Source organism: Myiozetetes cayanensis, unplaced genomic scaffold (genome assembly GCF_022539395.1).
Source record: "Myiozetetes cayanensis isolate MyiCay16 unplaced genomic scaffold, myiCay2020 scf3, whole genome shotgun sequence".
NCBI lineage: Eukaryota > Metazoa > Chordata > Aves > Passeriformes > Tyrannidae > Myiozetetes > Myiozetetes cayanensis.
In genome coordinates this window covers 6,608,169-6,633,334 of record NW_026087521.1, presented here as the reverse complement: position 1 = coordinate 6,633,334, position 25,166 = coordinate 6,608,169, and the positions used below count along the sequence as shown (strand labels likewise).

The 25,166-nt window shown below is 44.4% G+C and overlaps 1 protein-coding gene across 9 annotated transcripts in view; it reads left to right on the top strand.

Annotated features, from left to right (window-relative positions):
* FRMD4A (FERM domain containing 4A) overlaps window positions 1-25,166 on the top strand; it is a 365,195-nt gene that overhangs the window by 164,092 nt on the left and 175,937 nt on the right. For 2 of the 9 annotated variants that reach the window (XM_050324255.1, XM_050324256.1), the window contains exon 1: window positions 21,037-21,210. The exons of 5 other annotated variants lie outside the window; for them this stretch is intronic. In XM_050324255.1, the coding sequence (XP_050180212.1) occupies window positions 21,052-21,210 (159 nt within the window). In that variant the 5' untranslated portion in view covers window positions 21,037-21,051. Of the gene's footprint in view, window positions 1-75; window positions 530-21,036; window positions 21,211-25,166 lie in introns of those variants that run through there. 2 more of the 9 variants (XM_050324257.1, XM_050324259.1) reach the window with 2 other exon arrangements.

Below are 25,166 nucleotides of genomic sequence, written 5' to 3'. Positions count from 1 at the left end.
ATAACTCAGATAGAGCTTTGATTAGACAACTGACCTGGTTACCATCTGTGGCAACAAGAAGCGAGCTTGACATTTTTAGAACATTCTCCCCAGAAGCTTAATTCTTCCACCTCTATGGCACAGCAATCCTGCTGAGCAAACTACACCGAGAAAACAGAAGGAAGCTAAAGATACACTGCTTGAAGCATGTTGTTAAGGTTACGAGGCTTGGGGTTTCCTCTTTTTTATTTTTTTTTTCCCCGTTTCCCGCCTCCTTCTTTCAAACAAGCCACATCTTGACTCATATGGTCTGATGTGAAAACCCACTCAGCTATTTGATAGTTGGGAAATCTAGATGAGACTGTAAGTTATTTCAAAGGAAGCCTGTGTGTGCTGTGAACTCTCTCCCTCTCTCTCACACACACACACAAGCACACACGCGGGGCAGCTCCGCACTATGGTAGTGCAGACAGCTGTGACTCCGGGTAGGACCCGAAGACTTTTATTCAAAATACCGTATGGATCACTGAGGAGGCGCAGTGTGGAAAGGGTAAGCCATGATTTCTTTGTGCTGAATGCATGCCCAGAGGATGAGGAGGGTACTGTTTGGCAGCAGCTGTCTGCCCTGTTAGCTAACAGGGATTATGTCACGGTGTGTATAAATTACTATTGGTGTGTGCCATGGTGTGTGGGAATTACTATTGGTGGGACCTGTGTGGTGATGAATGGGAATTAATACTTGTCAAAGTCTGTGTGATAACTTAGGGTAGAAATTGGTGCCAGCAGGAACAGTAAGATAACGTACAGCAAATGTAACTAGTTATAGACTCTGTGGTAATACTTAGGGGTAATAATTTCTGAAAAACATAATTTCTAATAATGAATACTCACTGAGATAGCATGATGGCATACAGCAGCACCAACCTGTAGCAGTGGGGAGTAAATAATAAAAGTAAAAGTCAAATAATGAACACCAGCAGGAAGCTCAGGGTGGTGTCGAAGGGTTTGTGTGAGTGAGCACAGATGCAGATGCCCACGAGTGTCTGTCCCAGCTGAGATGTTCAGGGAGCAGTGGTGGCACCATGGGCTCTGCAGTGCACAGTGTGTCTCTCTGATCAGTGCCAGCTGAAGTGACATCACTGGCTGTCCCTGGCTAGCCAAGGCAACTTTCTTGCAGCAGCAAGACATAGCAGGGGGTCCCAGGGAAACTATAATTTTGTCATTAATTACCCGAAAGCACATCACCTCAGCAGCAGTGCCCAGGGAACCAGGGAGTCCCATTGCTTTGAAGGATTGATGAGCTGGCCAAGAGGAGGTGTCTGGGACAGGGATCTCATCTCAGAGAGTGACAGACACCTGCAGAGCACACACTGAGCGCACATCTGGCACACATCAGGCACTTCAGGCTGCCTTTGCCTGGTGCCCTGCCTCTGACAGAGCTGGCTTGGGCAGCACAGCCCCCCAGGGGACAGGGACACCTTGCACATCCCCTCTGCTTGTCACTGCTTAAATGTCTTGAAACAGTGCTCAGCTTAAGGGAATGGGCACACTCTGCTCACTCCTGCTTGTAGAGAGTTTGGGCTGAGTGCCCCAGGGGTGGGCAGGGGGTGCTGCATTCACTGGTACATGGCTGGTGGCATGTGTAAGAAGCTCTACAAGCCCAGAGTGGCTCAGAGTTGCTCCCTTCACCCAGGACAGAGGGAAAGTTTTGCTAGAGGTGATTGTTTTGCTGAAAAGCAGTTTGGCGGCTGCTGAAGCCACCTGTGAGTTTGCCTCAAGTCTGTTGCATGTGACACTCAAAAAAAAAAAAAATCTGCATTTGGACATTTCAAACCAATTTTTTTCCCATTTTTGTTTCAAAGACAGTGCAATTTCATTTGGATGAATTCCTTAATTTTTTTAAGGAATGTGAGAAAAATCTCAAAAGTAAAAGCAGGTCAAAAACTGTTTTGGTTAAACATAAAGCCTTTTTGTTGCTTGTTTTTCTTTCATCTCCATTTGGCAGAAGGGAAAGCAGAATAACTTTGTGTCAACCTGAAAAATATTTTCTTTGCCTTTCCAGTCCGTCAAGCAAACCAAAGATAATCAATTATTCACACAGCTTTGGTTTGCTATTGTTTGATTGTCATTTGTTGCTTTGGAGAGCATTCAGAAATGTCCCTTCTGGTAAATTTGGGCTTTGTGGTTCAAGATGCTGTTTCTGAGAGGGACTCAGGGCAGGCAGCCCTGATGCCTTAACCTGCCTTGGGGTCAGGTTTTATCTGTGTCCCCTGTGCCGTGCCCAGCACTCCTGTGGCATTGGCCAGGGTTCTGCTTTAAGAGTAGCACTGCTGCCACTGGAGGTGGGTTGGTGTCTGGTGGTTTTCAGCTGCTCTTGCAAGTGTGAGGAGGCAGACGGTGTGGTGTCTCCTTCAAAGGGGGCTTCCCACCAGATGGCAGATGATTTTTCATCCAGACAAAGCTCTCAGCTCCTGCGGAGCCACCATCCTCTGCTGCTGCTGGCCACAGGGGGTCCCTCCCTGCCTGGAATGGCTCATGCTTTTATGCAGACCATACCTGAGACTGATTATCCCGGAGACTCACCATAGAATCACAGAATCATAGGATGATTTGTGTTAGAAGGAACCTTAAAGATCATCTCATTCCAACTCCCCTGCTATGGGCAGGATGCCACACAGTAGATCAGGTTTCTCAGGACCCCATGCAACCTGACCTTGAACACTTCCACAGCTTCTCTGGGCAGCCTGTTCCAGTGTCTCACTCCCCTCACAGTAAAGAATTTCTTCCTAACATTTAATCTAAATCTCTTCTCTTTTAGTTTAAAACCATTCTCTCTTGTTCTATCACTATTTGATAGTGACATAACTGCAGGAAATGGGAGACCACTCTCCTCCATGCATGCACATATCCCCTCTGGAAACATGCTATCCATACTGACCTGTCTGAACAACAGCTGCCAGAGTCTTAGCTTTGCTCTGTGCACTGGTCCATGTGATGGAGAGGTGTGAAAACCAGCAGTATTCTCTCACAGGGTGTTTCCAGGACATAATCCCATGGTGGGGAGCAAGGGAAATCATGGAAATACCTTCAGAAGAAGGTGTTGGAGAATGTCAGTGTTTGGATAGGAGGCAAGAGCGGATGCATAAGGATGACCAGCACTGCAGGGAACTTGGCAGTGTGTACACACTTCACAGCTCCCCTACACACAGCCCAAGTGATCAGCTGCTGTTAGGGGCATTTGTGTTGTTTTATTTTCACTCACATCCACAGTTTATTTCTCTTCTTCCCACTTCTTGACCTAAGGCTGGGGTGGTTTAGGCTTCTTCTCAGGCATATGCTGGAGCCTTGCTCTAAGGGTCTTGCCAGAGGATTTGATGGGATGGTTTTTGCAACCACTTTTTTATCCTGGCTCTCTATCCTTGTTGTTTTTCTTTCTGCCTCCTCATCACAGAACTGCTCCATCAGGCATCTGGCTTATGAAATTCTAGTCAACCTGGCTGAAGTACACATAGTGCCCTCTCTCTCTAGAGCCCTTCACCAGCAGGGCAGATCCCCTGCACTTGGAGTTCTGAGACCACACAGAATCTCTTTCTAAGCTCAGAGTCCACAGAATTCCACTGCAGAAATGAAAAAACCCTTAATACAGTCCCAAGTGAGCAGGTTTCACATGGAAAGCCTGAGATGTGAGAGATCTGTGCAATGCACCCAGCAGAAGAGATGGCTTTGCAAAGGCTTTAGCAAGTCAGAATAAAAAAGGGTAGTGTTTAATTTTAGCAGGTATGACACAGAGACCACAAAATGTGTCAGCTGAGGCAGAATTAAGCATTGTGCCACAGGGCACACCAGCAGCCAGTGTCAGGATTGACAAGAGGTGGGTTCATCTAATCCAGTGCTGATGTCTATGAGCTGTGCCCATCCTGACCAGCACCTTGGGTTGCCTTTGGAATCACTGCAGAGGAGGTCAAAATACTCTGCAAGGGTTTCAGAGGAGGTCCCCTCAACACCCATGTTTGGCTGAATTAATAACCCCTAAACCTCAGCCAGCTCTACTTTAGCCAGCACATACCAGGACACCTCAGTCAGAAGAGGTTCCCCCTCAAAAAGAACAGGAAACAAGAATCCCATCCCTAACACATCAGTATTTCTCAACACAGAGCCCTCTTCACCAGATCTTCCCTCCCTGGATCTCCTTCCCCCACTAGTACACGTGCATGTTAAATGTGTAGTCCCTTCTCCCTTTGCATTATTAATGTGAGACGGTTTATGCCTCCAAGCTATGTTTATTATATCCATGTGCTGCGGATGTGTGTGAGAGGAAGATGAATAGAGTCCTGCTAATGTCTAACAAATGCCTAGCACCATTCAGAGATCTCTTTCTGCTGCTTCGAGGCAGTGGTAAAGAAGAGCACAATTTACTCCTTCTCTCAAGACCACACTGGCTATTTTCCAGCCACAGGAATGTTTCTCACCACAAACACAAGGCATTGTTTTTGTGAGTTAAAAAGACTAGAGAAAACATGCAGCTTTCTTGTATTAAAAAAGAACAAGTCTGCCCTCTCTTCTGCCTTTGAGGCTCAAAGGATGGTACTACAGAGACTGTGTAAAAAGGAAGGCCATCTCCAGGCTAAATGAAGTGCTGTAAGAAACAAATCAAGCTGGGAGAGATCTGGCTGGAAAAGCCATTTTAAATTGGGTTTTGCAGTTTGTGCCTTAGCTTTAGGTCCCAGTTCTCAGCTATGGTAAATTAAAGGTCTTGTGCCCAGTTGTGTCAGTGGATGCTTGCAGCTCAGGAGGATTTTAGCCCAGATTGCTTTTTTTATTTCTTGTGCTTCCAAAGAAGATAAGTTAAGATTAAAAATATGGCCAAAGCCCCAGACCACAGCTCCACTGTCCATTACAAGAGTGTAAATCTACACCAGCACGGAGCTGGGACTGCTATTTACCTATGACACTTCCTCTCTGAATGGATATCCATGAACACTCACTCATATCATGACTTTAAAACACACCAGGCAGAGATAAATCCGTAAATGGATATTTATTGCCATAAAAAACAGATGGCAGAAGACAAAGCTCCCATGTTCTTATCCCAAGCTGCAAGCACGTTAAGAATGCAGCAGGAAACGTCATTCCTCCTATAAATAAATTTCTCTTGAGAAGAGAGAACCCAGGGCTGAAAAAAAAAAAAAAAAGTCAGTCTTTCTGCTCTGCAGGCCAAGTCTGAGGCAGGTTTTCCCACGCTACTCTGCAGCTTATGGTGACCTTTGCTTCTGGCAAGAGAGGAGACTGCCTCCAAGCAAACCCAGCAAAAGAGTTCGAGTGTGTCTTGTTCCTGCACAAACCAACCGGCACTTTTATTATTCTGAGTTACTGATTTTCTTTTTCTAGCAGACAAAGCATAATTCAGCATTCAGCTTGTTATTAATCATTTCTCCGGGATGGATTTGAGAGCAAAGTGGTGGGAAACCTCTCACACCAAGGGCTGTAGTGCAGGGTCTAACAGGGTGGAACAAGGCAGATCTTGTAGCATTCACGCTGGAGCGGTCCTTGTCTGTGAAACCCTTCGTGCAGGCTCTGTGAGTGATGCTGTGAGCACTTGCTCTGACACCTGGACTAAGCGAGTGCTTTAAGGGAAGTTGATCTTTCCAGTTCACGCTCTTTACTTGAAAACTCTTACTCTGGCGTGCAGACCCTGCAGACCTTTGCTTAGCACCTTCACTGGATGGGTCTCTTATCTTGACAGAATCACTACCGGTCTGATAGACTGCTGAGGTGACAGCAGAGTTACTCAGATACTGTGGATAACAAACAAAGAGTAGATATTTGAGTGCAGAAGTTGCCCAAGACAGAAGAAAGACCTTGAAGCAAGGAACTCCTGTTGTCTGAGCTTTTTTCTGGAAGTTACTCAAGCCGCAAGGTGATGAAAAATTATTCACCAGCCCTATAGACAAATAATTGTACCCAAATAAAAAAAATGGAGATCTTAATCTTAAGATCTTTGCTAATCTCAAGTAGCAAAGCTGTCACCTGTGTAATGCTCTGATATAATCACTTGTGACTGCCGAAACATCAATTTTATCTACTTCATCTGAGCTTTATCTTTTCTGACCTGTTCACAAGTATTTTGGAGGAATTGGTTTAATCTGAACTCTACCTAGACAGATAAATGCTTAGTGCACCTCTCAGGTGTCTGGAAGTTGTAATATTTTGTGACACTTCTAAAAGGTGTAACTAATCAAAACAGACTTCTCTGTGAAACGGATCAGGAGCTGTGCTAGACTTCATCCCCCCAAAAAGCATGTAGGTTAACAGTGAAAGAGGTGAGAGCATGGCAGAGGCTAATGGATACTGACTGGTGAACTCTGAAGAATTTGGAACTAGGGTACTGCTCAAATTGGCTTTCAAATGGTTGGAGCTTAATTGAATTATCAAGCGCTCTTGAGGCCTGGAGAACTCAATAGCACAGGCTCTGCTGTGAAATTTCCAGTGCTTCGGATTCTTATTTTGATGAGAAAATGAAAAGCTTTTTTCATTACAATTTGGCATTTGTTGCCTTCACGTTGGCCAAACCCTGGGACAGAAAAGGCAAGATAGGGGACAGAGGTTGGGAGCCAGAAAAGAGCCAAATGTTTTGGATTCGGGTGAAGGGAATGGGGGAACTATATGAATCCAGTTATAAAACTTAGGAGGGGGTGAAAAGGCTCCTCTAGTTCATGGATCCTTTTGGCTAACAAGCCTGCTCAGAGGGCTTTTTCAGGTTAACTGGTACCATGCCCAGATCATACTCCCAGCAGCAGCCCAAAGCTCAGGAGCTGTGATGATTTAGCCCCAGGGTTTAGCACCAGTTTACCTCAAGGTAGTGTTCTACAGCCCAAAAGGTAGGAACTTTCCAACCCTATAAGGAGGTTCCTGGAAGAGCTTTTCCATGCAGAGACTGTTTCATGCAAGGCCATCCAGTGACAGATAATGAAAAGTGGCAGCTTGGGTGTTTGAAATATCTTGCGACCTGTCCCAACCTGAAGTCCTAGTCCTAACTCATGCTCTAGCCAGCACTTACCCCTGGAAGGGCTTAGACATGCCTGCAGTTTGGTTTTAACATCCAGACATATAAAGTCTTCAGATTTTGTCAATTCTTGATCCATACAAGTGATTGCTTAAATATTGCTTCAGTGTCCTGAACTAACAGGATCTTCAGAAATCAAGTGCAAAGGACGACACATGCCTTTTTCCAGTTCTTAACTTCTTGATCAATCTTTTCGTCTATTTAAGTCAAGATAATGTCAGAGTATGAAAAAAAAAATCAAAATAAAACAGTGGATGAGCAGCAAACTTAGACTTCATCAAACTTTTCCATTTCCACTCTAGAAACTTCTTTGGTTCAGACCAGACACCAAAGAAGCCTGTTAAATACCAGCAGAGACTTCAGTGAGGCTCACAAGCACCAGGGCCCTCCTAGTCAGGCTAAAAGAAATCATGAAAGAGGCTGTTCTGATCGAAAGGAGATCTGTTGTTTAGGTAGTCACAGAGTTCCTATTTTGCTGATTCAAGTTCAGAAAGTTGGATTTAAATTTTGAACACATTTCCAAACTTGTGGTCAAACTTTCTGCCTGAGCTTAGTTTATTTTCCAGTGAAGTACATATTATCCTCTTTGTCTCAATCATGTCTAATGGCTTCAAAGAAATGGTGATTTTTCATTCCACCAGCAAATGGGTATGAGTGATTCTTACGCTTTGATTTTTTTTTTTTGGTGGGACCAAAGTATCACACTCTCCAAATTGCACAGGCAAGGAGCGCAATTAGTCTCCACTTCCCAAAGATACCACATGAAAAGCTTTTGAACAGATAATGGGCTGAAAATGACACCATTTAGTCACCCGCACACACTCCACAATCCAGCTGTATTTCTGGAATATATTTAGAAGGTGCAATTAGGGCTGTGCATGCTTTGAAATACTGAGCAAAATTCTTAACTGAGGTTGAAATTAATTTTAGTTTCCAGTACTCCATCTATAAAAGCCACCCAGTCTTGATGGGGTGTGATCATGGATATCTATTTTCTCTCCAGGTTTTGCATCATCACAGATAAGGTAAACTCTGTGTGAAACAATAGCTAAGGACCAATAACCTGCAATTAATGCTGATGCACTAAGCATCTGCCCTTTGGGTATCTATGTGCAGAACAAGTACCATTTTACTGTTTTACCATTCTAGTTCAGAATAGAAATCCCTGCAAGACTGAATCAAATCAGCCTCAACTCAAAAGTTCCTGCCACAGGGAGTTTCCACCCTGCCAGCTCCCAACACATGAATGATGGGATGAGATGTGTTTTGGAGAAAATCATCTAAGAGAGATTAAAGGTAGAGGTTGGTATTCTTACTAGTGTGTGTCTCCCATGTCATCTTCCTCCCACTTGTACCTTCAGCCAGCCTACATTTATAAGTTCATCATGCAACCACAAAAATTTTTACTACCCTTTTAGGACTCTTCAGTAGTCCAAGAAAAGAGAATAATATGTGTCTTCTGGTAATAAGCTCTAATTTCATCCCCCATATTGTCTACTGAGTTGCACCAGGGGAGGTTTAGATTGGATATTAGGAAAAATTTCTTCACTGAAAGGTTGGTCAGGCATTGAAATAGGCTGCTCAGGGAAGTGGTGTAATCACAATCCCTGGAAGCGTTCAAAAGACATGTGGACGTGGCACTTGGGGACATGGTTTCCTCGCAAACATGGTAGTTCTAGGTTAACAGTTGAAGATCTTAGAGGTATTTACCAATCTTAGTGATCCTGTGATTCTACTTGGATGACTCCACCGGATGCAGGGCAGGTGCCAAGCAGCAGAGCCCTGGGTTCCAGCTGCCTCTCCATGTCCTTGAAACCATGTTTACAGAAATAGTTGTTCAATCTTAGGAGACTGCTGAGAGTTTGAGTCTGTTTGGGGGTCTCCTGGTGCTCCCTGTTTCTTTTGGAGACATGTTCAGGGAACCTGAGGGAATGCCTCAACCTGCTCTGAAGGACAACCCCATGGCCACATTCTGGGACAGTCTCACACATTTACGTGCTTGAAGGCTCTGGGTAAGGGCACCAGGAGCAGATCATTGAAAATGCACCAATGGCTTGATAAAATGCCAAATACCTCACCAGAGTACAGGGCAGCTGGGGAGATATGGGAGGGGCTGGATCCTGTACTTGCACCCTCTCCAAATGCCTCTCTTTCATTACAGGAAAGACTTAATCTGGCATCCAAAGCAATGTGTATCTCGTATCAGTTCCTGTATTCATTGCATCTGAAAGAGATGCTGAGAACTGCCTGCGTAAGAGCACTGTGGGATGCTCAGGGGATGAGCACAGATCAGTGTGTTCCCCTGATCAGTGTGATCCATAAGAAATTACCACTATTCAGAGAGGAGAATGCCAATATCCTATTCGTTCTCCACAGTGCTCCAAAAAAAGCTCTCCAACATCTTGCTTTTATTAATCCTTTTGCTATAGATTCCATAGCCAAGGGACATCTCTAACCACAAGGCCTGTCCTGCATTCATGATGCTTTGGAGCATCTTAGGAAGCTGAATGAGGATGTCAACAAGTTACTTTCTGTCTTTCAGTCTTCCTTTAATGCATCATCAGACAGCAGGAGGAGGACAATCAAGGTTAAAACCCTAGAGGTAGTTTATCCTCATTAAAGGTCCAGATTTTCACAGAAAACTAAGAAAAGTGAGTTGCCAATGTTTCACAGACTCTCCTTTCCTCAGAGCTGAGTTCAAAGCTGTTACTGTCGCCTGAGGGCAGAGCCTGAAGTTCCCAATATTTGAAAATACCATCCAAGAAAATCTGTCAAGGCTAATATGATGGATGGGCTATTGCTAGAGGGAAGCTTGGCAATCCTACGTCACAACTTAAAATTATCCCTTATAATACGTTGGGTTTTACGTATTACAGAGCTCCAGACACTTGATCCTCTGCAGATCTCTGCAAGACCCAGCCAGCACCGTTGTTCCCACTTGGCAGCCAAGATGCTTTCAGGGTAAAAGCTGAGGTTAACTGCCAGCACCCTGCAAACCTGGAGGTGTTTGATGCAGAATCCAACTTCAGGGCTCCTGTCAGCTGGAAGCACACATCCACATCCCCTTCCTCCCTCTCCAGCATCTCCCCACCCAACCCATGTTTGCAAACCATGCCAGAGACTGGGAGGAGGCTTTCTAATTTTCATAATTTCCACTCTGAAATGTTGGAAAGCTTCCTTTTTCCATCCCAGACTTTGTTGTAATGCAGCCCTTGTGTATCCTCCTGAAAACTTTCAAATGCACCAATAGTGGCAGTTTCCTGCAGAAGAAAAAGGGTTTGCTTCAGTTACAGCAAATGGGAACCTGGCCAAGAAGAGTCATAAAACCAGAGGACGTTGATTTTTTAAAAGCACAATTATGTTAGTGCATTCCAATGTACCCAATCAGTCACAGGAGAGCGGTTAAAGTGGCCTTGGGGCCAACCTCCAGCTTCTGGAGAACAGTGTCAGGGGAAAGATAATCAGGCTGATGCCAGCGGATGATCTAGCGGATTTTCCTGACAATCAGTCACAGCAGACTGTGTGGTGCTGGCCAGGCTATGGGTTGCAGCAGCATTTTGAAAACTTTTCATTCCTGAGCTTTTTTTCATACTAACCCATGGATGCTGTTATCCACCCTAGACTGGAAGGGAAATTGATGCAAGATGCAGAACAAGGGTGTAGGCAGCATGAGTGTTTTCCTGCAAAGGCCAAGAGATACTGTGGGGTCTCTGAACAAACCTTTTAGCACCCAGCATCAGTGTTTTCTCTGAAATCAGCACCTTTTTCCCCAGGATCCCTCTATTTAAGGAGCTCAGAGTGAAAGAACCCCATTTTGGAGGGATGGTAGCAAAACCTTTCTGAAACCATCGCCTTTTAGAGAAATCACAGATGAAACCCACAACTCCAGATATCCTGAGTCACTTGAAGACGGATCAGGCATCTTGCGCAACCCAGCATATCTACCACCCCAGTCTTGCACTCAGCCCCTCTCCTGCAAAGGTCAGCGCTTTGGAAGGACTGACCTCAAATTCCCGGGGCACCAGACTCTGGGAAACCTTCCTATGTTTCTGTTTCGTAATGACTGCCCGCTGGGGAGGCACTGACCAACTCCCCTCCCAGTTCCCAGTTTGCAAAGCCAAGAAATGCCAACGTGAAAAGGTCCACGTTCCCTTATCCTGGAATGAACTGACCGCGTCTGGTCATACAGGGACAGAGACCAGAATACCATCTACGTGGGCCTTGCTTTCCCATGACAAATTTCCCAATCAGAGCTTGAATAAACATGAGCTCATCACCAATTTGTAATTGTGGAGATTTATGGCCCTCCTGATCACATTTTTATAGAAGCAGCAATAAGCTCTCGTTCTTGCTATTCTGCCCATATCTTAATCACTCTCTGACAAAACCAAACACCCTGTTTTGAAATCAAACAGATTTCAAAGCGAGTGTTCTTGCCAAGGCAGAGATTCTTGTCTGACTGGACCACTGCCGTGTTCAGTGTTGATTTTGGTGGGCTTCCGACACAAATCTTCCCAAAGACCATTTCTCTCACTACACAGAATAAAAGCCCTATTGTTACATCTACGATGCATTTGGGACACATCTCCATTGCTCTTTAGACCAAGGCAGCCACTTAGTGGGGCTGTGTTCTTGTAGCTTTAGTATCCTTTTTCTTCTCCTTTCACTATGGAACAGAGCGGTTCCAGGTATTGTAGCTGAGGAAGATGAGGGTGATGACTTTGTTGCTCTCTGTCCCCTCTTTTTAGCTGAGCAATGGCTTAGAGGAGTGTTTATACTGAAGTCTAGGCAAAAGCACAATGGCAGAAATGTGCAGTCATTCTTGCTCTTGCTGAATCCTGAAATAAACCAAATGAGATGAATCAGAACCAACTTTGTCTTAAAGTACCTGGTTCTCACAGACAGACACCTCGGCTCTATGAAGTTTTTCCTGACTTTGCAAGGTTGTAACATGGCTTCATCAGCTGATGCCTGTCCGTGATGAGACTGAACTCCAGTTCTTACCCCTGCTGTCAGGGCCCTTCAGAGGTTGTTCTTCAGCTCACATGTGCATGGATTATCAAGGGCAATGGACCAGGCACTGCTGGTACTCACTGTGGGGTGAAGGCAGCAGTGCAGGGACCAAGAGCAGCTTGCTGTCCTGAACGGAGATGGAGACAAACCAGGGCAACACAACAACATGAACCACGAGTGCAGAACAAAAGACCTTCAGCCCTGTGGGATCTTCTGGGTAGATCTGTCTGGGTAGAGATCGTGCTGTGTCTGAGCTGTGTCTGGAGTTGTGGAGGGTGTGTGGGACCTACAGGAGAGGGCACAGTGTGGCATTTCAGGCTGACACAGAGGGCCTGGTGGGAACTGCCCAGGAGAAATGAGGGCAATCTTGCATGTGGTTCGAAACAGATTGAATGGATAGAATATATGGCTGTAAGCAATGAAGAAGTGAATTTATTTCAACCACATGCAGCTATTCAACTTGTGAACAACATTAGCTGGGTTTTGATCACTCCCTTTTTTTCTGAGCTACTGTGGCACTTGGGCAGAACTTCCAACTTCATCGTTCTCCTAAAAGTTCCTATATTTGTTTTCCTTAGACTTGAGACTTCTTTTAAAGAAAAAAAAAAAAATCTGCCATATCCTTCAGCTGCAAATGATTTAATAGCTCTTGGCTTTGTGTGATCTGAATATTTTCTTGTTCTCTTGCTTTGCAGCTGTGACCTACTTAATTACAAGCAGGAAACAAACCCCAGAATCATTAGACTTTCTGCCTGGCTTAAAGAAGGGGAAAAAAATAAAAATCTCATGTTTTTAAATACTAGGATGTCCTTCTTAATAACAGGAAGTCAAGCTCCAGATAGCAACAGTGAACATTTGAATTCTTTGTGCATCAAGATAAGAACAGCAAAGAGCTTATGGGTTTTATTTTTTATGGCATGGATGTTTTGGGGGCAGGGGAAATGACAGCCGCTTCTAACAGCCAAAATGGGAATGAGTCATACATTTCTAAATCAAGAGCGTAAATCCTCTTTGTTTTAACTTCTGAACGGCTTCAGTCTGCTCTGTCCACAGAGACAATCAAGTGACTGACTTGCTGCTTCGATCCAGCAGCTTTCTATCTATTTTATCCTCTTTTCAGGAGGTATGAGCAAACAAGCCAGTCAGTGAGTTGGGATCCCCCATGGCAAATCATCAGGTTGGAAGACAGAGCGTGGGGGAGTTTGATTAACTCCTCTCCACCCCTGCAGATGGAGTCTGGGCTACTATTTATACCTCCTAAAACTCAGTACCCCGTCTGGAAATGCTGGAGGTTCTGTGGGTGTAATAGTAGCTGCAGAAAGCAACCAGAGAAAAGGAAAGCCAGGACTGCCAGCCCCTGTGACTGTCTGTCCCACAGGGGCACTTCAGCCCTCTTGTCCCTGTTTATCTGCAGCTCTGGTGGCAGCTCAATAATACAAATCTCCCAGTGCATCGAGAGGAAATAGAAGCTGATGTTTGCTCAGGGTTTTAAACCAACCAGCAACAGAAGTGCAAGTTATCAACTTCTGTCAACTGTGCATGCATTATCACTGTGGATGGCATGGATCCAGGGCTGTCCTACGATGCAAATGGAGATTTTCCATTAGCACGAGCCACAGGGGTCTGCGTTTCGGGAGCAAACTGGGTAGAGGTCAACTCTTATGCTCTACTGAGAAGGCCTAACTGGTCCCAGCTGGGGAGATGTTCTCAGCGTGAAGATCTGCTGCAGTACAGTGATCCCCCTCTGGTGACTCCCGCGTTTCCCATCTGCAGATTAACTGTTCTGCAGCAATAGGAACAAGCAAACCGCCCCACATGAGCCAGCCCCAGAGCAGATGCCATGAATGAGTGTGCAAGCGTGTGCTCTGTGGAGTCAGCAGCTCAGTGTGGGACATTTCTACCCCAAAATCAAGAGAGCCATCCCCTTCCTCCACAGCAGCCTCCCCACATGCATTTAGCATTGCCTGGATATGTACAACACTCCTCCCACAGGGAGTATATATGTACATAAGTAGTCTTCACCTCAGGGAACACTTATTTATCCATAGTTATTCTCATTTTGATAATCAGTGTAGGAGCTTTCAACACAGAGGGTACATTATCGATCCAGGATATCTTAAGTACTTCTGCTTTTTTGTGTATGCCTCCCATGGAACATGACCACTTGGCTTTCTAGCAGGCTGAACACTTATTTACTTTTTAATGTAAAATAGTTCCCCTGAGATTTTGTCATCTGATAAATTCCAGTGAATTAATCTACTGAGGAAATGGAGACCCATAAAGTTATATGACTCTTCTAATGTTGCTCAAGAAACTAGTGACTTTTCTAGAATAGGACCAGATCCCTCCCCATTTCCACTCTGAAGGTTATATTTGACCTGCTTATCTTTCCTCTCTGTCCAGTGGCAATTACATCCTAACCAGCAATACCACTATTTTTTGTAGCGATCTTTTATAAGGAGCTTCAGAATAAATTCAATATGTATTCTTTAACTTAGGCAGGAGCAGACATTCCAACCCATAAGCAAGATCAAATATGAGAAATCTGGACCACTGATTTTCTAAAACATGTTCCTTTTGCCCTTCTCCTTTTCAATGAAATGCTCACTCTTCTCTGTGAACAGAAAGGACTTTGTATCAGTCACTGAATGTAGTAAGTGTTACCACTGGGTCTGAATCAGACAGATATTTAAATATGTTTGCAGGATAAGTTGTAGTAAAATGTTCTGCTGCAAGGGGCCATTTGTGCTATGTGTAGGCTTGTTTTGCATGGACAGCAAGGCTGCCCTTCATTAAATTATCCATCTTGCCATAGGGCAGAACTGCAGACTGGCTTTTTATGAACCAACAAACTTGTCCCCTCTCCCAGGCAAATAGTATCAGTTAAGGGACACCTGCAACATGAAGCAATGTGTCCTCCAAAACCACAGCCAAGGTCATTTGGACAGCTTGACCATCATCTGATAAGAGGTGGGAAGTACCAGATAAATGTATAATTCAAAATTATATGAACACAGGGGTAGCATGGGAACCTCTCATAAAGAATCATAGAATAGTTTGGGTTGGAAGGGACCTTAATGATCATCTGGTTCCAACCTCCAAATGTTGGAACACTTGCTCCAGTCACCAAAGGAATAAGCCAAAGCTTGAAACCAGAAGACTGTAACTGCACTAGTGCGTGACTTTTTCTGAGAACAGTCTGAGATTCAGTGCCCTCCTGATGGGCACAAACACAGGTTTGCATTGTTTCACCCCTGAACCTTGTCAGAGGCTATTTTAGACATGGGTGAATAACATGGTAGGAAATCAGCTCAGCTGCTGGATGAGCTTTAGGTTGTTCCCTATTTATACCTGCCTCCTAAGCTGGCTGTGATTTTTTGCCATTTTCCTCTGGATAAAAATAATTCTCCCAACCATTTCTGCACATAATAACAGAGAACAGAGTGATGATGAGCCTTGTGGTGATGGACATCTGCAAGCACGTGCTGCTTTGATTGGAGACCCCGGTCACAGGACGTTACAGTCGCCAGCAGGATCAGAGTTAATCATAAGCTTGGGTTTCCAAAGAGAATAATCGTATTTAAGATCTCACCATTCACTTTCTGAGGCTGTTCTGCACTATTTCCTTAATACATTGTCCTGACCTACATCCCCTCCTGCAGACTCATTCACCACAGTGTTCATGGAGAAAGAGGATTGAATAGCAAATCTCCACAAAATCTCTTTCACGTTTCTGCATAGTAGAAGTGAAAATCACTTTAGCCGGTGGAATATTAGGGACAAGTAAAAGCCCAGCTTTATAGGATTCACCTACTTTTAAACCTTGTTAAATCACTAACACAACTCACTTTAGGAAATGAAATGTGTATGATTTGAGGATATGACACACTCTCCCGTGTCAGTCAATAAAAATCTCTCTGAAGTGAGGACACGTAGAGCCTTATGCAGAGGGAGCTGCTGTTCGCATAACAATAATACTCAGCACTACCAGAGCACTTTACATTTCCAAAGAGCTTTAGAAATGTTATGATCAAGGTGGATGACTGGAACAGTAAATTTTCATTCGGTTATTACTGTGAAACAGCAGTTCATTTCATTACAGAACATTTTAGGCCATATGGACTCGTGAGAACATCTTGAAGAAATTGCCCAGGATTTCTGACTCATGATGTTCGTCCTAAAATGCAACCAGCAGGGAAATCCTCAGTTTCTTGAATTTTCTCTGCAGGATAGTTTTAGGGCTGTCAGTGGTGGCAGACCTGGGAGTTAGGGGGAGGCTGTTCTATCTGTGGTTTGGGAAGAATGTGGTAGGTGAGAGCTAGGAGTTAACTGAAGCAGTGTGACATGGGCATCACATTTGCATGGGGCAGCAGATCTTTGGGCTGATGCTTCCAAGTACAGCTTCTTATCTTACAGCTCCAGAGAGGTGAGCTAGGGGTGTTGATGCCTCCTTTACACGTCTGTAAAGTTTCAGGCAAGATCATTGTCCAGGTGTTGTGGCCTAGCCAGACTGAAATCACAATCTTTTAGCAATTCAAAATGAATACAGGATCAACCCTTAGCTGATCAAAGTGCTCAGCAGACCCAGTATGGACATCCATACTTTATTTTCACTCCTCTTAAATTCAGTCAAGTTTCCTTGTCTTGTATAACATAAGCCTCAAGTCTTAGGATTTGCTTCTTTAACTCAAATGCAATTCCCAGCTGCTTTTAAGACCCTTCCCTCAAAGGTTTCCTTATACAGAGTGCAAAACCTGGCAAAGGTACAAGAAATAAAGCCAATAGTATCCAGTCCTTGCATTCTGGGAAACTCCCACTGAACATACAGAGAATCTCTATGAACCCTCCTTGGGTGTCAGGAGAAAGGCCAGGAAGCCCAGTATGAGGGATGACAGCACCTTGGTTTGAGTGAAAATAGGGCACTCAGAGGCTCAGGTTCTGTAGTGGATTTGGTGCACAATGACCATTAAGAAATCTTGTGAGAGTCTGGGTTCAGTTCAGTTATGGGAGGGAAGTAATTTCTGTAAGTCTCCACTGAGCACCCTGGCTCAGCCTGGGAAGATGTGAAGGAAGGGGCATGGCTCCTTCTCAGTGTGTTTGATCACTTGGCCGTGGGACATCACTAACAATTCCCATCATATTGGTCACGAAAATTACATGCCATCAGGGCACAAGGAGAAAAATGTAACTACTTAAATATTTATCTCAAAAAAACATCTCCAACATAAGAAAGCGCGAAGCTGCAACATGAAAGGGAACTTTGGGCACAAAGATCCTAACAACATTAACCCTCTTTACATTTTAGAGAAATAAAGATCAAAAAGGGACATGAACTTGAAATAGAACCTAAAAGAGTATGTTGGGCTGGAGCTGCAGGGACCATTGGGGCCATATGTGGAGCAGAAAGAGGATGTTTCTGGTATGTCTACAGCAAGCTCAAAGGACACTGCCTTCCACCAGACACATCCTTCTTTCAACACCCCCAAATACATCCACACCCATCGGGAAGCTGTAGGTAGAGATTTACTGTGGACCATGCTGGAAAGAGAGGCTGAACTCTTCTTTCCAAGGCCAGAATATAAAAAGGCAAACAAGCACCTGTCTCTCAAGCTCATGAGGCAGGCAGCATCCACCTACACCAGTGCACAGCAGGGATTTGCAGGGTCTGTGCTGAGGAGGAGCTGCTGGCTGGGTTTGGGTTGGGAAATCCACCCCCAGCCTTCAAGCCTCAGTGACAGTCCCATGAAACAACACAGCAGCCCAAAGGGTTTGGTCTCTTTTCCTTTTTTTCATGGGAAGTAAGGAGCTATTTTTATACCCTAGAAACAGCCTTTGGACCGTCAGTAAAACGTGGGAGGTTTCATAGTAAATGTTTTGGCTGACATTTTCTCAGAAACAGCGGGAAATAATCAGCGCATAATTAGAGAGGAAAAGACCTGCAAATGTCTATAGATCTATGTCAAGTGCAAAGGGCTTTTTTTTTCCTAATTGACCTTAGTGAAGGTGAAGCTGAGCACGTTTTATTGAATTATAAGATGATTTTACAGAAATTACTTAAAGGGTACACCAGTAGAAGAGCCAAGTTGCTGATTCTCATAATTTTTTCTCCTCTCTTCTGCCATTCCCAGTAGCAATGACCTCTTCTGACTTTTTTGGATAAGAAAGCACATTCTGTGGTGTCTACCTGTAAAAGAGCTCTTTTGGTAGTTGACTCTAGAGGGGATGGGCTATCTTTGTCTGAGAAACCTCCATGGTTGCAATTCCCTCAGAAGCTGCAAGGTGGGATGGGTAATATGTACTCAGGCAGCTTTTACCCTCTCAAAAAATATTATGTGTCTGATCAGCAGGAAAACCTCCCCAGGAAACCAAACAATCTGCTCTAATCATGAAGGTAAATCTACCCAGTGAAATGTTCACTGGGCTTTCTATAGACTCAAGTGACTCCTAAAGGGACTGCTCCAGTCTCTCAGTTAAATAAATACGTAGGAGAAGTGTTTTCAGAAAGTCTGATTATGTCATCAGCCAAGTGAAAAGGCTCCTTCAGAGCTGCCCTCATCTGTTGAGTAATTACCGAGTTGGGATGGGGGCCGAAAGTCTCCTTTCAACCATACAGAAAGACTTGATGCACATATGGGGTAGCTAATTTTAAAACTGTGGTATATCCTCCATTTCCCCTCCTCTCCCCCTTCCAGAATACCAAAGGGGTTATGTCACATCCCAGAGCAATCACTTGCTACGGTTTCTTTTCCCCCCTCTGTTTTCCTTTATCAAACACATTTCTTTCTTTTCCTCTCCTGTGTTCCCAGGCAGAGATCTTATATATCAGGCTGTAGCCTGGAGCAAATATTGTCTAGTCAATTTATATATAAGAAAAAAAAGTACCTTTCTTTCAAATGAGGCTTTATAATGGAGATGTTCCTGATCCCTTGTCTACATCACTGCTAACAGAAGCAGAGTTTACAGGCAGGCAAACAACCAAGAGATGATAAGCGTAGGGAGACTACAGCAAAGGCTGGACACCAAGAAAACAGGCAAGGAGAGGGAGAGGAGGAAGGAAAACCGCACTTTGCAGAATGAATAGCTTCTAACAAGTTTGAAGGAAACATTATTACGATTTTATTACCATATTTTATGAATCCTCTCTAAAAATGAAGTCCTGAAGAAGCAATTAGGCTGAGAACATGAATTTTGCAGCTGTATTTTCCTGGCCCTCCACCTGCCCTGTCAATGAGCTGACGAGCATCCTTGTGCCGTTATCGTGACGCACGGCTCGCTTTGTGTCCTCCAGTCCTCAAAGAATAAATTATGGATGGGGTCATGGTGGGACAGACCTACAGAAAATCAAGCAGATATTAATATTCCTGCTCCTTCCCTGTCCAGGGAGTTGAATCAGAGAAGACACTTTTGGGAAATTATGTCTTCTCAGTTCTGCTAAACCAGCAGCTTTAGGAGTTCAGGTCCCTCATGATTTCAGCCCAAACTGCTGTTGTCCTCCCTACTCCTCTAAAAAGTGCTTCCTTGGAAGCAACTCCATGTAGGCATTCTCCAGCTGACTTCTGTCAGCTCCCTCCAAGTCCTGTGGCCTTTTTTTGCACATTCCTCTGAAGGGAGAGTGAAATGAGTGAAAAATAGCACTGACAGGCAGCTGTCTCCAAGGGCACTGACTTGCACTGTGCCTTTGATAAAAATACTTCCTCCTCAGTTTCCTCACCTGGTGATTAAATATGTAGAAGCACTCATGGGACTTAGCTGGAAAACATCTTGCAACATAACTGCATGATTTTGTGGTGATTTAACTGAACTGCAAAATCCTCATGTTGATAGTGTATTTTCACCCTCACTGGACCAGTTCCCTCAGCTCAACTCACCATAGATGTTGACAGCTTGAAGTCTCCACCCAGACAATGTGCTCCTGAGGGGAAACAGTCAGGGAACTGATCTCTCCTCAACACTTTTTTTAGGAAGGGATGTCAGAACTGTTTGTAAGGATGGCAAGAAGTGTAAGTAAGGGATGCCATTTTTTATCTGTAGACCAAAAAGGGCGTTTTGCATCCAGCTCAGATGAAGATAAATGTGTTGCATTCTCCTGGGCTTGTTCAGATGAGACCCAACCTTATAAATGTGAGCTCATCAAGGGTTAAAAATATGTCCACATCAGCTGAATCAGGCTGATTTTAAAAGGCCATTGTTTAATCCATGCAACTTTCCAAAATATCACCCCTTGGGTTAATAAGGTGCTTTGCAAACTGTTGCGTAATTCTCATGCACAGATTAAGTTCCCTTCTCGGTTCAAAATATAAAAAGGCTCCAGAACAGGCAGCTGAGTGGGGAAAAGACTGGAGTGTAACTGCGATGGGGAGTCGACACACGAAACGAAAGGATGAAACGTTGCATGTGGCAAAGCTTCCTTCTCAGATGTTCTTTGGGAGTGTTTGAAAGAGTTAAGCCCAATACTGGAATGTCTTGGGAATGTTGGCAGACGGAGAGTGAGCGGCTTTTTTCTTCCCTCTGGATGGAGTCCCAGGACCGAGAATGCAAAGTGGTGACTTTGGATCCGAGTTTGCCTCTTGGTTCTGCAGCGGAGAGCTGGGAGGTGATGCAGTGTTACCAAGAAGCCCTTTGCGAGGGATGTGCCATTGCCTTTCTAAGTCAGGAGAGGTATTTTTACCTCTTCCTTGCTCATCTTTGGGTGCAGCAGGACTCACTTTGAGAAGATACACAGAGGGAGAAACCACATCCTGAAGGGCGTGTGCGAAGGGAGAAAGACACATCCCCAAACAGTTTATTTTGGCTGCTGGTTTTTTTGTTGTCCGTTTTGGTTTGGTGGTTTGGTGGTTGATTTTTTTAAATTTTTTTTTTTTTTTTTGCTTGCTTTTATTTCTCCTTCTTTGATGGAAATTGCGGTGACTTTTTAACCTTGCAGTTCAAAAGGCAACTTGGAATTAGCTGGTTGCCTCTAAGCAGGGAATCCAGGGTGATTCACACAGGGAGCTGGCATGGCTGCTGTGCTCTTTGGCTTTGAGGATCTGCTCTACAGCTGGGACAGCCTGGTGTGGAGCCTGACGTCCCGGGCTCTGAGGACTTGCCGCTTTGGAAACCTGAGGGTCCTGCAGCTCATGCTGAAGCCATGGTGCATTTCCAGAGACGTTTATCAGGTAGGGTTACAAAACACCAGGCCAGACCCTCAAACTCCGGTGCTGCAGGGTGGGAGAACCCCTGGGAGTCTCGCAGGGTCCTGTCCTGTTCCTACAGACCGCTTCGGGTCCTACATAGATGATGGGACAGGAGACAGCCTGGGCAGGGGAGGTGTGGGGGTGAGAAACATTTTGGTTAGGAGGATCGTGATGGGGTCTCCCATGGTGGAACACAGGTCCAAACTCTCCGTTCCACAGAGCCTAGGGGAATAAGTGAAAATAAATTAAAGTTCAGTCTGCTATATTCTCTTTCCTTGAGCTTTATACTCATAAGTACAACCTTAGCTGCTCTGTGTCCTCACACTGTCCCTGCAGCTGTATAGAAATAATTTATAACTTACCCTGGGGAAAATCAGGCACCTAACCTGTGGAAAATGGGCATTTGCAGGGGCTTTTAGACTGCAGCAGCACTAGTTATCCCTACTTGACTTGTGCAATGCCTTCTGACTGCTTCATCTTGCAAAGTCCCAGGCATTTGATTTCTAAAACATTTGTTTCACTCGATGTATGGTTTATGTGGTATTGAGAGCTTTGGGGCTTGGTTGACTGGCTTCTCTGTAGACTTACAGTAATTGCTTGCAGCTTGAGGTTTAATGACACAGCTCTAATAAACTGTGTGTGTTTCTGAGACTGACCAAACTGGGTTAAATAAACTGAACATCACAGTGAAGGAACTAGAACTGAATGTCACTTTGAATAGCAACTCATTCCAGTCCATAGGTGAGTCCAGGTTGCAAAGACACAGTAAACCAACCAGTATGCAGCTCGTCTGCTTTTTTAATCAACCTTAGACAACTAAGGCTAGGCATTTATTCTGCTGTGGCAACAATCCCGTTACAATATTCATCATCTCCAGAGATTTGTTTAATGCCGGACTCTGGAGTGACTGATTGGTATTTGCATTTGGGAAAGGCATTTTCTGCTACTCCCACTGACTCAGTATTTCATTTTTCCTGTGCTTTGGAAGTCTCCAAGTGTGAAGCCAAGTTACACAAAAGAAGGCAGATTAAAAGTCTGAAGAAATTGTGTGTGTTGGTTAGAGGGAGACCAGGGCAAGGCTCTTAGTAATTTCAGCAAACTTTGAATCAGCTTCAAATCATGCTCTGGTTTCAGCAGACTTCAGGAATAGATTTTATGGTCTTTGGAGTTCAGCAGGCATGGGCAGCATTTTTATTTTAAGTACTTTTTCCAGAAGACAGCCAGAAACACAAACCCAATACCCAGAAGGGCTCTTGTACCACTGACTGCCCTGGTGGCCCCAGGGCTTGAGTTTGAAACCCCCATGAGACGTACCACTGTGACGGCTAAAAGTGAACCAAGCTGCCCTCCCTGGGCTGTGCTGGGATCTTGATTGGTTTGAACTCACAAGTCAGCCGATGCAGAGGCTGCCTATGGTGTGGGGCTGCCCCATCCTCTCTCTGCAGCTTGTTTGAAGAACCTGAACCTGAAGGCAATTAGCTCACTTGGGCCTGAGAAAGGGGAGGGGGAAGCAAAAGGGCTCAGTGCTTAACCCCTTTTTACACCCCACCTGTGTAAAAGCATCCTCGAAAACTAAGGAGTTAGTTTCCAGATGTGTCCAGATTCTGATTGCTAATAATGTATCCCAGCCTACACACCGTGCACCAGGAGATGCTACTGCCTGTGACAAATCCCAGGACTGGTGGTCTTCTAACAGATTTATTCTTTTGTGAGCACTGAGCACATCCACAAGTGAACTTTTTCCATTACAACATGCACATGCTTTCAGCCATCCCTCATGGCATTATATCATGTTCCTGGCACGTTATCCCCCTTTGGTAGAGTCACCAATGAAATGGGACCAGCAAAGGTGCCTCCCTTCCCACCCAAACAAGCTTCAGTGCAGCCTGACACTCACGGGTCAGGGTAGACTTGTGCAGCTTTTTGTTTCTCAGACAGCCAGTGAACACACTCAAAAGCTCAGGAAAACCACGTCTCTTTATTTGTCAATGCCCATGAGCTTTCAGTTCTTTGGAGAGGATCTGAAATAATGGGTCAGGCACCACGAGAGCTGCTGCTGGGTGAAGGTTTGTTGGGAAAGGGATCTCATCACTGCAGAGATCCAGCAGCAGCAGTGTTATTAGCAGCCAGGATGAGCTGATGGCTAACTCTACACTTATGTATATTAATCCTAAAAGCATTTACTCCAGTAGCCAGCATCCTCCAATTTAAATGCTGGCAGGGTATTTTAGTAGGATATTACTTGGACAGAAAGTCTGACAGTTTAATCACTTTCCAGAGACAGAAACTTCTTCCACTGCTTATTACTTAGATGAGCAAATAAGCTCTTGACCATGCTAGTTTTTGTTGCTACTAAATCTTAATCCCTGTTGCTACTGCATCTTGAGAGCAAAGCAGATCAGCTGCAGGACCATTAGTTAACTTTGTAAAATAAGGCAAAACTTTTTCATACTCCGAGAAGTATGCTTTGTGCTTTTTATCTTTGAGTTAATCACATCTCAGTGCATCTGTGCTTCTGGGGCCATTTGCTGTGACCGAGTTGTGGGTAGCAGAGCAGTGTAGCACACAGCCAGGTTCCTGGCTGAGCAAGACCCATGTGCTGGGCACACTCCACTGGGGAGGACTCAGCTCGTCCTTTGTACCACCAACCAAAGCCATAGCTGCATCCCTGATCTGGAGAATGTTTTTGTATCCTTGCCCTAAACTGTTATCTCCACCATACAACCTTCCAAAACTTTGAAATTCCTTTTAATATCCCATCTACAAAATATATAAAGTAAAGACTAAGCTAATGCTGTATAGAGGGTACAATCCAGATTTACTGCCAATACAACAGGCAGTGAGTTCTTGAAAAGAAAACAAGCTCCAGGCATCGACATAATCCGTGTAATTCCCCTTATGTCTGACAAGGGAGACTTTGCTTTCTTGGGTCTCAGAAAGTCAGCAGCAATGCATTAGCAGAGGTAGATGGAATAGCAATTCTGGACTGTGGTGGTCAGAGTGGGATCTGAAACACTTGAGATTTCAATCTTCAAATCCAAACTGACACAGCAAGTCTGGACTTGCTCAGGCTGCACTCTGAGCAGTAGTTGTTATAAAATAGGTTAAAACAATAAAAAAAATTGTTCCCTCATTCTTGGTCTCCAGACTGGGTTTGTCTCAGAGATGCTGAGTGACTCCATTTCTCACTGTCTGTAAGCAACGCTTTGGTACTCAGGCCATCTGAGAACTAGAGGCTTTTGGTACCCTGCAGCAAGGTACCATCATCTGTCTCAGTCTGTGTTTCTTTTCCTGGCAAATAAATCCTCCAGAAAGTCTGCTTTGATTCTCAGGGATACATTTGTCTTCCCAGTCTGAACAAAACTCTTGCCTTGATCTGTTTTCAGTGGGGCTAATATTCACCAGTCGCTATATTTTAATTGTAATGAATTCTTTTTATATTTTAATTGTGTTTTGTGATCCACCATGTGGTTTCCTGACTGCATGACTGGAATTCATTTGAAAAGGGAGATTAACAAATAATAAACTTCCAGTCGAGGCTTTCAGACAGTCAGTTGTGCAAGATGCCACCGAGCTGTCGGATGTATTTTTACCAATGCCCAGATGTCTGACTGCTCTGACCTACTAAACAAATGGCCCTGTGAACTAACACAGTGTCTGCTTTTGCAGAAATACGCACATTTCAAGAAGTACTGGGGGAGGGCTGGTTTACTATTATGGGATAGGCAGTCAGTTCTGCATTTTAACATCCTGAAGATAATTCACTATTTATTTAATCTCCAAATCCATCAACAAATGTTTTAGTTTCCAGGCTGTGCCTGTGCAATGTCAAAGAACATTAGGCAGGCCAGGACCTACATCTTCAGTAAAAATGTGTTTACGTGTCTGTCTGTTTATAAAATCCCACCAACTGCTCCTACCAAGTCAGAGGTAGACCC